Below are 13,201 nucleotides of genomic sequence, written 5' to 3' on the forward strand. Positions count from 1 at the left end.
ATTGATATCGCAATATAATGTGCTTGAAACACTGGCAAAGGATAAACCTTGTGTATTGGAACTGAATGGCTTACAACAGGGACTCTGGCAGCACATTTCACAGGATACCTAAAGAAACACCACCCAAATCCAGAAAACGTATGGAATCATCAAAAGCAAATTCCAATGATCACTTGATTATCTGCTTGGAGAAAACAAGCTCAGACACTGTTCCAGAGCCAAGGACCATGCAAGTCAAAAGGTAGAGATCTGTGCAATGCCTACAGGGCAAAGGTTAGAGGTGGAACAGATTTAGTCACTGTGGACCTCTGAAATGAAACCTTGCCCTTAGAGCATGGAATGTAATCACTGTTTGGGAAAAGTGCCTGATTTGGTGTATGGAGTTGAGAGGTACCAACAAAATGCAGTTGGGCTCACCTCTATGCACAGCATTGGCTCTGGAACCAATCTCCTTGATAGAAGGTGGACTCTCTCCTACTCAGGCATTGTCCATGTTGAGACGTGCCAGGCGGCTGTAGGACTACTGACAAATCACTGGCTGGGCTGCTGCACGGATGGACTCTCCCGGTGGATGAGAGGGTCACCATCATTAAGCTGCGTAATGCAGAGAGAAAAACTATTACTGTTGTTTGCGCAAATGCGCTTTGTTGCTAGGCAACAATGGCTAGTAAGCTGTCTCGCACAGCAGCCCAGGTTACAAATAAATCTAACAGCTACACAAATTAGGCGCCAAATTTTTAAATATTGGAGCTGAACACAACATAAACTGAATACTATGTCCATACAGACAAGCTTTACATTATGAGCACCAAATCCATTCTGCAATTTCTAAATCACACGTAACTATTTAAACTAGGTGTCCTGAAGTCAAGAAAGATTAATAGTGTATCTAACTGGGTTGATTTGTCTTTATACTGTATATAATCTCATAACAAAAACTGAAGTATTTGTGAGGATAATCTCCATGGCAGGTCTATGAAGACCTTGCCCTTTCTCAAACCGATTCTCATCCACTAGACCTACCTGGTGGGCACTCTGCATTAAGGGATAAGGTACGGTATTAACAAACAGCTAGGGTCCACCATCAACTCTCCACTATGAGCAGGAAGCATCAGTAACCAGGAATACTGAAAGATGCTTTAATTGTATAACTGTGGTGTTACCATACAAGTATATGTATTGTTAAAATGTAAATGTATAGCATATAAAGACAGCTCAAATAAATGTAGAGCCAGATATATTTAAACAGTATTAGGAAAGTGTATAAGTGTATGTTTATATTGTGTTTCTATCCTGGTTAGAAAACAAAGGTAATTGTGGGCCTGCTACTGAAGAATTTTAAGTCATTATTATTTATTATTGCCCACTTTTCTTGAGCATTAGTTAGTTTGATATGGCCTTTAGGGTTGTGAGCCTTTCACACAAAAAGTAGATTTGCAAACAGTAGCTCTAGCAAGATGTCGGGTTGCAATTGACTTACACTGTTAAACTATTTTTTGTTTGTCATTTTGGACTTCAAACCTCCCTCTTATGATTGAGACACAGCCTCTGGGTTGCGCCCTTGCTCAGCACATTATTGTGCTGTTAGTGTATAGTACCAAAATATTGAAAAGTTCACTCACTGTCTCTCCCATTCTCTCATTCTCACATTTCTTAGTCTTCTTCCCTTTTATATGGCAACTCGATTTTTCTGAATTACAAAGACAACACATGGTGTTCTGCGCATCAGTTCTTTCTGGCAGGCACTCAAAGCATTGACAAATGACTCCTTAATTCAGAGGAAAACAAAGGGAGGGGAAGGTGAGACAGACAAAAATAATGGGTTGTCTCAGCTGTGAGGTGCATGCTAACTGGCTCTCCTTCTGGATAGAGGGAATAGTGAGCTGAAGATGAAAAAACAATCAGTTCCAAGATGCCAGTTGCAAGAAAGTCCAGAGGGAGGAAAATTTGGAAAACAAATACTGAAGAAAACTCTCAGTAAGGCCATCAGAAAGTGTGGAAAGTATTCAGAAACATTTTCCTCTCACTGTTTAATTAACAGGAGCCTGAAAACTGATCTACATAGATGTATGGAAGAGTAAAGCATGCCATACAACACTACAAAGTTACTTAAAATACATTTTATTCTCTTATAATTCCTACATTATTTGTTACAAAACTTAAATCCTGACAGATTTCCTTCCCAAATCATTAGCTAATCAAGATCACCTCTTTTGGCACCATGACTCTGTAGCCTGACCCAGAAGCACATTGGTTGCATCTAAACACTGACTAATGTACTTGTTATTAATCTCCCTCTCTGCCTTCTTGCTTTTCCAGATGATGAATGACCAGGCGACGCAGCCCAAAGTTAGAGCGCTGCTCCAGCATGATTACAGAGCCCGTTATTGGTCTGCCCCTGCACTTGATTAATGCTCTTGTTCCAGCTTCCCACAAATATGCTGACTCTCATCAAGCACTTTCGTCATTGAATAGAGTGCATTTTCTTTAAGCTTGCTGTAATCACTGAGGAAAAATCTGGTGGGTGAAAAAAGCAGGTAAACCGAAGTGATAAAATAAAGATTGATATATCAATTCTTTGGTCTGAGTGTAGACTTGTAAAACATTTTGATGGAGATCTGGAGTAAGGAGATATGGATTTATGTATTTCATTTTTTCCCCCCTGGTGTCAACTTCCTGCTGTTGCATTGGAATATTGGCAATGGCACATTTTGATGGTTCACTTGATCATGGTGAGTGAGGTCATTAATCACCTGTGTGGAGTGTCAGCGGGTACTCAGGGTTATTAACGGTTCTTTATTGACAAAAATGCTAGTCTTTGAGCACAGTTTGTAAGTGCCTGAATTGATGTATGGAGTTATATTCTTGAAGTGTTTGTTGACACACTGACTTTAGTTCAAGAAAATGAGTTAAATAGGTCTGAATTTCTCCACTTCTATATACTCATATAGTATAAATGCAAAGTAAGAAAGTAAGTATCTTGCATTATGGCTTGAATGTACAACACAATGGCTCTTCTTGGCACTACCAAGGCAAGAAAAAAAAAAGGATTCAGTCTGAATTCTGAAACCGATGCAGTTATTGATCAGTTAACCAGACCAAACACTGCACAGCATACCAGTTCAACATATTTTCTGCTTTGCATTCCATCCAGGGTTGTGCAGTTGAAAGAAAACCGTATACAGTGTGTGAATGATTACTTTGAACAAAAGGTACTGTCAGGGCAAGTCTCTAAAGGAGGCTAATTCACAAACATGAGGTCATTTATTGTAATGATTGTCCTTAATATCTTTGCAAATAAATGCACAAAGACAAATGAATTGATTCATACATGTTATTTCAAATGTGGTATACAGAATGTACTGAGTGTCTCAATTCTGAAATAATCCATCTCATACAATAAATAATTATCCACAGCTCATGCTGAACACAAAAACAGAGGCTCTGCTTTAATTCTCATGACCCATTTTTATTGCTTTTGTGTGTCCTGTATTTCAATTTTCAATATCCTAACTGCATGAATCTTCCTCAGCAGTGTCTGGCTTTAAATGTCACGGACTATACAGGTAACGTAACACATGTATAAATAGAATGAGAATAAAGGGAGCGAGTCTGGTGATATAGCTTGATGGCTGGTGCTTTAAATCATGGCAGAATTTTAACTATTCTTTTAAAGGTAAATGGTAGACAAGTTGTTTTTGGTACACTTTAAGTCTAGAAGTAATACTGTATGTCAAGAGGACATTACCAAGACAGTATGTAGTCAAAGTGAAATCAGGGAAGCACTTTGTTCTTCACACAAGTCTTAACCTCTAACAAACTCTGCACACTCACCACTGTAGAGCAGGGCACAGCAATTTGCATACAATCAGCATGTACTCAGTAAATGTTCATGTATTTTAAATGTTTTGTGGATCATAATTCATTTTCCTTTGGAAAGTGAAAGAGTAACCAGAAACTTTAACTTTTATTTACCTTTATTGGGCCATCTGGACTAACCAAAGTAGCACACCAGGGTTACAAAATGGGTTTTCATCAATGCTTTGAACTCTTCCAGGCAAAAAATTCATTAAGCTGCAATGTGTCCTGTTAGTCCATCACCAGCTGCTCTACCAAATTCGGAGCAAATCCTGGGAACCTGGTGGAGCAACCATTTGGTAGAGCAGAAATAGCTGTTGGCAAATGATAACTGACAATTACACGGATATGATGGGAGTTCAGTTCATTCAGTATGGCTTTGTAAATAAAAGTACACCCATGATGTTGACTTAGGCTTAATGAAGACCAGGAGACCAGGTCATAAAGTACACAGTGATATGTACAGGAAAATGAGCTGGATAACAAACCTAGAGAACTATGGTACACATAATAACATATAATGTCCCTGTGGTCTAGAACAGCGGTTGCCAGCACCGTTGGCTATTTAGAAGGCCACACCTCTGTGACCTCATCAGTCTCTTGAGGTCAACTAGCTGGCTTATCCCCATTTCTCCTGCAAAGTCAGATGTCAGTGTGTTGATAGTTTTTGACGTCTGAGAAATGTGAAAGTGCTGATGACTCTGCAGTACCAAAAATGTATAGCTGTATGTCAAGAGTTACTGGTTTTATTGAAGGACATGACAGATCTTGGCCAGAATGTGTCAGTTCAAGCAAGAAGCTAAAGTATACATGATGCCGAGCAAAATGAAATGACATCAGGAAACAAAAGCTTGTCTTAGATACAAGGGAAAAGTTAAGAGCCAGCGGTCTAGCATAGTTAAGTAAGAAAGGCCCTAGTTTGTTCTAAAAGATCCACCCAAATACCCAAGTACTTAAAGGATGATACTCCTCCTAAAGTGTGATTGTCAGGCTTGTCTGCGAGTGAGCTCTAGAGATGATCATGAATTTGGTTTTGTTAGCATTAAGAACCAACTTTATCCCACACAAAGATGCCTGCAGCTGTTGAAAGATTGGAGTTCATCAACAAACCGATTCAGAGAAAAGACAACTGAGCAGACCTTGGTTATTGCCACGGTCATCATTGACTCTACTTATGTGCGACAAAACTGTCCTTCTTAATCTAAATTGTGTAACCATAATAAATGTTTTTAATATGAATGTTGTGATTCAATGACATAAAAAGAAGTCTCATAAAAATTTAAAAAAAGACACCACTTTGCATCTTAACATACTACTGTGAGCGTGTAATTATAAAACGAGCTTATTGAAGAACCTTAGTCAACAACAGCTTTGGAGATGTTGCAATAAAGAGACATAACACCTGAGCCTAGTTAAACACTCACATTTCCTTGACACGCTTATTTTTCATACAGAATAAGAATCAACTTCATCGAGTTCTGACAGTCAGCCAATGGGCAGAAGTGAAACAGCATCTCACTACCTCCCGCATCAATATGTCTATCATGACTGACTGACTACATCAATGTCTGCATAAACACTTTGGGAAAGTGCATCAGCCAGAAACTCCATAAGGTCCCGTGAGACATTGTTCCACAAAAATGCTTTGGATAATGAGTTGTCTGCATTATTCATGAAATTCTGACTGATCCTCCTATGTTACAGAAACTAATCATGTGGCCATTACCAAATACTGTCATGAAGTCATAGTCATATGTGTATTTCCTCCTTCATGCTTTTGTTGTGGTGTGATGTTTAAGAGTAATTTATCTTTCTGCAGTTCATCTGATACTGGGAGATGGGAAAGATGCATTGGTTTCTATCAACAATGTTCAAATGTAATATGTCATGTTGTCATAGTGTCAGATATAATATTTCACTTGCAGTTAACAAAGTGGAACTTAACATTCTGAAAATGGCAAACTCTAAATGGAGCTTATACCACGAGGCAGGATGGAAGCACATTCTAAGAGTGACAGGTTCGCCATTTCCATGAAGTCACGTCTTTCCACTGATGAACAGTTTAACTTAGCTCTGCCAAGAGAAGAGCTTAACTCACACCTGCAGTTTTGATATAACCCCGCAAGGCCCATTCAATACACAACATGGGTAGCACTTGAGTGAAATTCAAGAACAAGAAAAGGCACAAAAGACATCATTCTTTGAGATAATTGCTCTACCTTCTCGCTAAATAGAAAATCTCTCATGATTTCTTTCAGAAATGTTCAAAGCTGGTCAGACCAACAATTAATAGATATGTGGCTATGAACTGTCCATGCTCTAAAACATTTTTTAGCTTAATTTTTTAGCTCACCATCACTGGTTACACCCTTTTCAAAGTGAGTGACATGCATTGGCTAATCAATCGAGAGGCATGGAGAAATTCCACTTACGTCAGAGTTAGCAGATGTGTACAATTGCCTTGGGAGTTCTCTGCTCCTGGAAAAATCTCATAAAAGTTTTTGCAGTAGGATAAAATTTGCAACAACAATTTATACACATTAGACACTGATTTCTGTAATTTAAGATTTGTGAATTACACATTAGTTGATTGAATTTTTTTGGCCTTAAAAATAGCCAAGAGTGTTGGAGGTGCAGAGAAGATTCTGAGAAGTCTATCAGTCGGGTAAAGGGAGCGTGCCCTGCATAATACATGTTCAGTGCCGCTCATCACATGCGTTTGTAATGAGACACGTTGTACAGTATTAAAACAATGTCTACAATTTGAAAGTCATCAACTGAGGTACAGGACAAGGATCATTGTTTAGGATTGTGTTATTAGCTATATTATCAACATTCCCTCAGCTATAATTGTCCTCTGTAGGGACATTTGGGGTGTTGACATTTACTCTGCTCCAATCATACAGCAGGTACTTGCCAGGGTACTTTGTCAGTGCATAAAAACTACCTCAGCTATGTTTAGTGTGGTTCCAATCAGTAGAGGTCAGATGTAATCACTGCTAAAGTACCCTCGCTCTGTGCACTCTCCAAGTGTGCATGTCATGGTCATTTTAAAGTATGGGGACATTTCGGCTATGAATTAGCTGCCTTAAACATGAAGGCAGAAATACCTGAAATTAAGTCGTGATCAAGTTTTCTGTGTGTGTGTTCACACATATTCAGTGGTGTGAGATCATTAATGCATGCAGCAAGGTGTTGTCAAAGTTTGCAAAAAAGAAGGAAAATTTATCAAGAGAACAGAGAGTTCAAAGAATGACAGATTGAGAAATGCATTCATTCTCCTAAACCTGCTCTGACTGAAGCTGCTGACCAAAAAACACAGGGATCAGTGATTCCAGATGGCAGTCAGTCCAGGTTCAAGGCACTGAGTCAAGCTACCATGCTTGACAAAAAAATAAAAAAATAAATAAATAAGAACAATACAATGAAATAAAAAGATTTAATCTTTTATTTTTCATTTGTGGACCTTTTCTAAAGAAGCTGAATTCCCTTAAACGTCACAGCCACTTGACCATTAAAAACTGTGTTTTATTATTTTAAGCAAAATCTTCATTGTCTTTGTCAACTTACCATTTATTCAGCCTTGAAAGCTGAAAAGCTTTGTGTGCTTGGAAAAATGAACTTGAGATTTGTTCATTTCACATTCAAAATGGACACACAATGACAAAATATTTAGTGGTAGGTTTGAGTGTATAATAGTGGCAGGTGCAAGAGAGCAAAGTATTTTATTATTAGTATTTTTTTTTCATTTTTTGGGAAACTAGTCTTTGTTTACACACTAACTGTTAGAGTTCAGACATAGGCTTTAGTGTGCTAAATTTATTATGCATACAGTATGTGTAGATATTTAACATGTAAATATTTATGCATTTAATCAAACTCTCTTATTTGACACCCACATAAAAGTTCCATAATATGTGGTTGGTTATACCCCAGTGTGTACTGCACAGCCTCTAGTAGCCAAGTTTTACCACAGCAGTATTTTGATTAAAAAAATGCATCACTGCATCAGTTTTAATAAACACATTAAGCGCTACCATATGCATCAAGGATTATGTTGAATGATGGTGTAAACTTAAGTTTTTTTGTGGCGACAAGGGTTTGCAGCGATTCACAGGCCTACATAGGCATTGTACTCCTGTTTTAAAATACTATTCTTCCCCTTTGTATAATGTGACAACAAGTGCAGCATGTTTTATGCATCAATGGCAGACGATTTGGTTTTCAAATGAAATGTCACTTCTCAGGCTGGTGTCAGTTGGATTCCATAGATGGGTGATTGTTTTAATCTGCAGCTGATGCTCTGACACGTTTTGTAATGTTCAGCTGCACTGATGCATGCCAGAGACTGGCTGGCTGGCTTGAAAAAAAAAACTGAGGTTGCCAATATTTTGCTATTGCGCTGTGGGATTGCCAAATCCATAACCATGTTGACACTACTTTCCTGTGTGGATTAGTTTTTTAGATCCCTTTTTGTTTTCGCTTTGACTGTCACTTCAGTCCTCTAAATCTTTAAAACCTTGTAATAACTTGTTTAAATGCTGAACGGGTATCTTTTATATTTTATTTCGTTTGAGCTTTTTCAGTAATTTTTTTAAGCAAATTAACCAAATCGCCTTTTTTTAATTATTTTTTTTTACATTTATTATACTTTTTGAGTAATATGCTTAAACCTTTTTCTATGTTAATAAAATACACTCATCTTTGCTGCTTACCTGTGTTTTCAATGTCAAAACAGAATACATTACAGCCAGTAAAAAGTATACTGCTGTATAGTGACTACAGCCGTTAAAAACGGGAAGCCATGACAAAAAATATAAAGAAGTAGCTCTTTGATATCCTTTAGTCATATGGTAATGTCATCAATCAAGAATAGAAGCATCAACACTAACTCTAGTGTCATGGAAACAGCTCATAACTAAAGTAAATATATATGTTATATAAGCTTAGACACTCTTTTACTATTCCTGGAGTCGCTGAAGCAGTAGAGCCAGGGTCTGATTCCATAACCACTGATTTCACTGTATTTTTTGGAGAATAAATAATGCTGTACTATAGTGGAGTGAGTGTGGAGCTCTGAGCTGAGTCAGACTGACCTGACCTCCCCTGGATCTTCAGTAACCAACACGTCTGTCTTACAGCTGGCGATGGGGTTGATTGACAGTTCCACCGGTGGCACCACAAAGCTCTTGCTGACTGGCAGCCACAACCCTTGCCCCAGACTGTAGAATGATCTGTATTGGCAGAAGACATAAAATGTCACTCAAACTTTTCTCACATTATAATATTTTGTTATTTTACACAAACCATATAAAAGTGTGCACTGATGCCAATACAGGAATGAGCACAATAAAAATTCTAGTCTTAAAAACATCAGCACATGCTTGGTAAGGGCCTGACAGAGAGAGAGAGAGAGAGAGAGAGAGAGAGAGAGACACAATCTTCAACTGCTGGCACATTGTATAATTTAATATATTGAGGCTAATACATAATGAGCAGCATTGTCTTCCTTGTATTCGGGCTAATGAGAAAGTCCAGATAAGACAAGGCGGTATTGATTTAAGGGAGAGCCTGGGACAAGTTTTCACTAAGAAATGTGTTTTGCAATTCCACTTATTGTTTGGTATTCAAGACTAAAATCAATAGGCAAAAAATATTGTTGAATCATGTAGTTCCCATTGAAGTGATGCACAAAAAGGTAACATGGTAAAAGGAACATGCTGCAATGAATGTAGAAGCACATTTAACAGAATATATTTGTTATGGTGTATTAGCTATGACGATTGGCTCTATACAAACTGTTTAGCCTTGTAGTAAACAAATGCTGGCTTTTGATGCCAGTTCTATGTGGGAACTAATTTAATTGGTATTCACATGTAGTGCATCCATAGCACTGTTAGAAACACAATTGAACATGGAGAAATACATTAGAAGTAGCTGTGTTGGCTTTTTTTTTTATTTTTTATTACTAATTCAAAGACCTCCCTTCTCTCCAAATGAAATGCCTTACCATGTGTAAGCCGTGCGTGCTGATGACGATTGTTGTAGAAAAAAAAAAAAACCTATTTGGTTTTGCCAGAGATTTTTCTTCCTAGCTAAGATTAATATCCTCAGGAGGACACCCTGGAGCGGACCTAGACTTGTCGCTTGGGAATAACAGCACCTGGCAAGGCCTCGCAAATAGCACAGAACATGGCTGTGCTTTGCATTGTGTGCTTTTAATGCAGCTGAGCAGGTGGGTGACAAGACTACAAATTCCTGGAAACCTAGAAAGCTTGTATGGCTTTCGCTTGTCTAGAATTTTGGCATTACATTTAATCAAACCCTCTCATTTGACTTCCACATAAAAGATATCACAATGGGAATATTTTCACTTTTGCAGCACCATGTACGTTTCTCCACATCCAACCTGTCAAACATGCCTTTGTGTGTACCTGATTACCGGAACACTTTGTTATCTGGGCTGCCAAACCTCCTTTCACTATTTGACAATTCAAACCAAATGTTTTTTAAATTATTTTTTATTATTAACATTTAAATCATTTCATTTTCACCCAACCATTCCTTGTGTAACTTGCGTGTCTTTGAATAAGAAGATCAGCTCAGACGCTTACTTCCTCATTTTTCCTTGCATCAAGGAAAAAAAAAAAAGTGAGAGGCAGCACTGGTTTCCTACAAAGCTCTCAATCGGTGAAACCAATTCTGTGTTACGATTAAGCTCCTCTTTTCACTGCCACAGGGCCGACGTTAAACACTGTCCAGCTGAAGAGCAATGCGGTCTTTTCTCCTATCGTTCCTTACACAGCACTGATACAGAAACCTTCCAATGGGAAACCAGTTAAGGTTTCCACTTGGTTGCTGCATCTTCCCTCACTTTGTCTGCTATCTGCACAAGTGTGCACATGGCTGAAAGTACTCAGAAAGTGTTCTGCAGCTGTGTGTGTGTGAAGTTGTCATTTCATCTTGCTTCTCTCTCAACCTCCGACACAGTGCTTCGACCAAGCAGTAGATTTGGTTGCTTCCTTTGTGTGTGCTGGTGTGTGTGTGTGTGTGTGTATATGTGCTGGCGCCATCCAAGTAGTGATGGCAATGGACAGCTGAAAGCTAGAATGGGTTTTTGTGCAGAGCAAAGATTGTGGGTTTAGTACCTCATTTCTTAGAGTGGACTCCCACTGCGAAGCTAACTCTGCAAGGTCAGTGTGAAGAGAAACAGGACTACTGTGACAAAGAACTCTTTTTATCTTCAGACTGGAGGGGTATCCACTTATGTTATACAGCTAAAAAAAATTGCATGAAAAAATGGCTGCATCAACTTTTGAAAGGTTTACAAAAAGGGTACATGTTTGTAGATAGTCATTATTGTTGTTATCAGTGTTTGAGGTTACAAGGCATTGCATTACTGTGATTTTTGCAATTTCGTTGTACTGTACTTGTACTGCTGCAATGACAAAGAAAGCCTTCATCCAATCCAATCCAATCCAATTTTTAAGGTAGAGCAACATTTACTACTACTACTGATTTCTATGAGTAATATGCGCCATAGATACACTAGTGCTCCATAGCTTGTCTTTTCATAAAGTTTCCATAAAGAGAGCTAAAGTGAACAAGAAGAGTTCATATAGTGCATTAGTTCATTCCATATTTTAGATTAGATTAACAATGCATGGTAAACGAGTCTGCAAGTCTTAAAATTGACATAACTATTGACAATTTAAAGAGGTACAACATGATAAAAATACATTTTTAAAACAACATTAAAAAACAGGATGTTATTGTGGAGCATTTAAAAAAAGAACAACTGAGTGAAACTGGATGGGTCTTTTAAGCCTGGCACTTTTTGAAAAATGTGAGACACAATGACCCCATCAAGAACGACAAGTGTAACAAAAATGGCAGTAAAAGCATTTGAAAGGAGTCCATCCAGGGCTGCCCCTTGGGCTATTTCTCCACATGAGAGCCAGTGGGCATGATTCACCCCAGCATGAGTTGTATTTGTGCATTCATCCGACTGTGTCTATGTGTATCTGCCGGCTGCTCACCTGTATGCTCTGTCACGCACATGCACACACACACACACACACACACATATACATGCCAAAAACGCCACCATCACTTTAATGTCTGCAGAGTCACAGATGGCCAGTAGAAGCCATGCACTGGGGAGATGCACCAGAATTGAAGGACTCACCTGAAGATCCTCTCTGGGGCCTGCTCTCCGGTAACTAGGTCATAGCCTTTCTCCAAGTTAGCATACGGCCAGGGACTTGAGAGAGAGAGGAGGGAGAACCAAACCAAGAGAGAGAAATATATATAAATAAACATATATGTCATGTACAACCTACATAATTATAGTTAGAAGTGTTTATGTGATCCGAGTAAAAATCGAGGATGATCATGTTTTCATTTGTAAAGTGATTGCAGTTATCCAATTTAAATACGCCATACTTACGGTACATATAATTAAATATACCAAACCAAAAAAACAACACCATGTGATGAAATTTATGAAATGTAAAATGGTTTATCCTCTGTCAGCTGTTACTCTGGGACTAGAAATTTGATCTGACTGGACTGAATCCAGCAGATGACAGGTGGGGTTGAGCAACAATGTGGGACCTTTTAATTTAACCAATGGACAAGCCAGCTAACTGTCAAACTAGGTCAGAGTCAGAGACAGGGCTTATTTGACTCACTTTTCTACCTGAACTGTCAATTTCTATGATTTTTCTCTCTTTCGTTGTGTTGTTCTCCATTTGTCCATCTATTACACTTGTTTAACACTCTGCTCTTGGCCTTCTGTTTACACCCTTAATTCTACTAAGAGACCACACAGGTACATATGCATGTTTTTATGCACTTCAAACTCCTTGACATATATATTTTAGATTACTTAAGTCATTAGATTGATCTTCTACCTTGCTTTACATTAATTTTAATACTCTGAAGATCACCTTGCAAAGAGCTCCAGATAGCTAATCCATCACAGTGAACAATTCACCTTTATTTTATGTAAAGTTAATAACGTACGGTAATGCATTTGGGAGTAGGGACTGTGAAACCAGCCATGAGGTCATTTAAGTACAAGTGAATTATCAGATATGAGTGGATACAGCAGACAGGACTTACCCTTCGTTTCGACCCCAGTCGCTGCGAACACAGAGGTGTTTATGGACAGGATCCGGGGAATAACCCTCGTGACAGCTGCATTCGCCTGCGACAGAGAGTACAAGAGGGGCACAATGACAGATATTTATTTGTCCTCAGTAGCTGAATAAATTACCATATAAGTGACCCTGCCATCCTAATTCATTAGATATTCATCGAATAAGCAGTTGCTATGCTA

At 38.4% G+C, this 13,201-nt stretch overlaps 1 protein-coding gene across 2 annotated transcripts in view; it reads right to left on the minus strand.

Annotated features, from left to right (window-relative positions):
- Positions 1 to 13,201, minus strand: part of astn2 (astrotactin 2) — a 240,246-nt gene that overhangs the window by 100,924 nt on the left and 126,121 nt on the right. For both annotated transcript variants that reach the window (XM_027282013.1, XM_027282012.1), the window contains 3 exons: positions 12,985 to 13,069; positions 12,047 to 12,121; positions 8,955 to 9,092 (listed from right to left, as the gene is read on the minus strand). In XM_027282013.1, coding sequence (XP_027137814.1) covers positions 8,955 to 9,092; positions 12,047 to 12,121; positions 12,985 to 13,069 — 298 coding nt within the window. The remainder of the gene's footprint in view (positions 1 to 8,954; positions 9,093 to 12,046; positions 12,122 to 12,984; positions 13,070 to 13,201) is intronic.

Source organism: Larimichthys crocea, chromosome IX (assembly GCF_000972845.2).
Source record: "Larimichthys crocea isolate SSNF chromosome IX, L_crocea_2.0, whole genome shotgun sequence".
Lineage (NCBI taxonomy): Eukaryota > Metazoa > Chordata > Actinopteri > Sciaenidae > Larimichthys > Larimichthys crocea.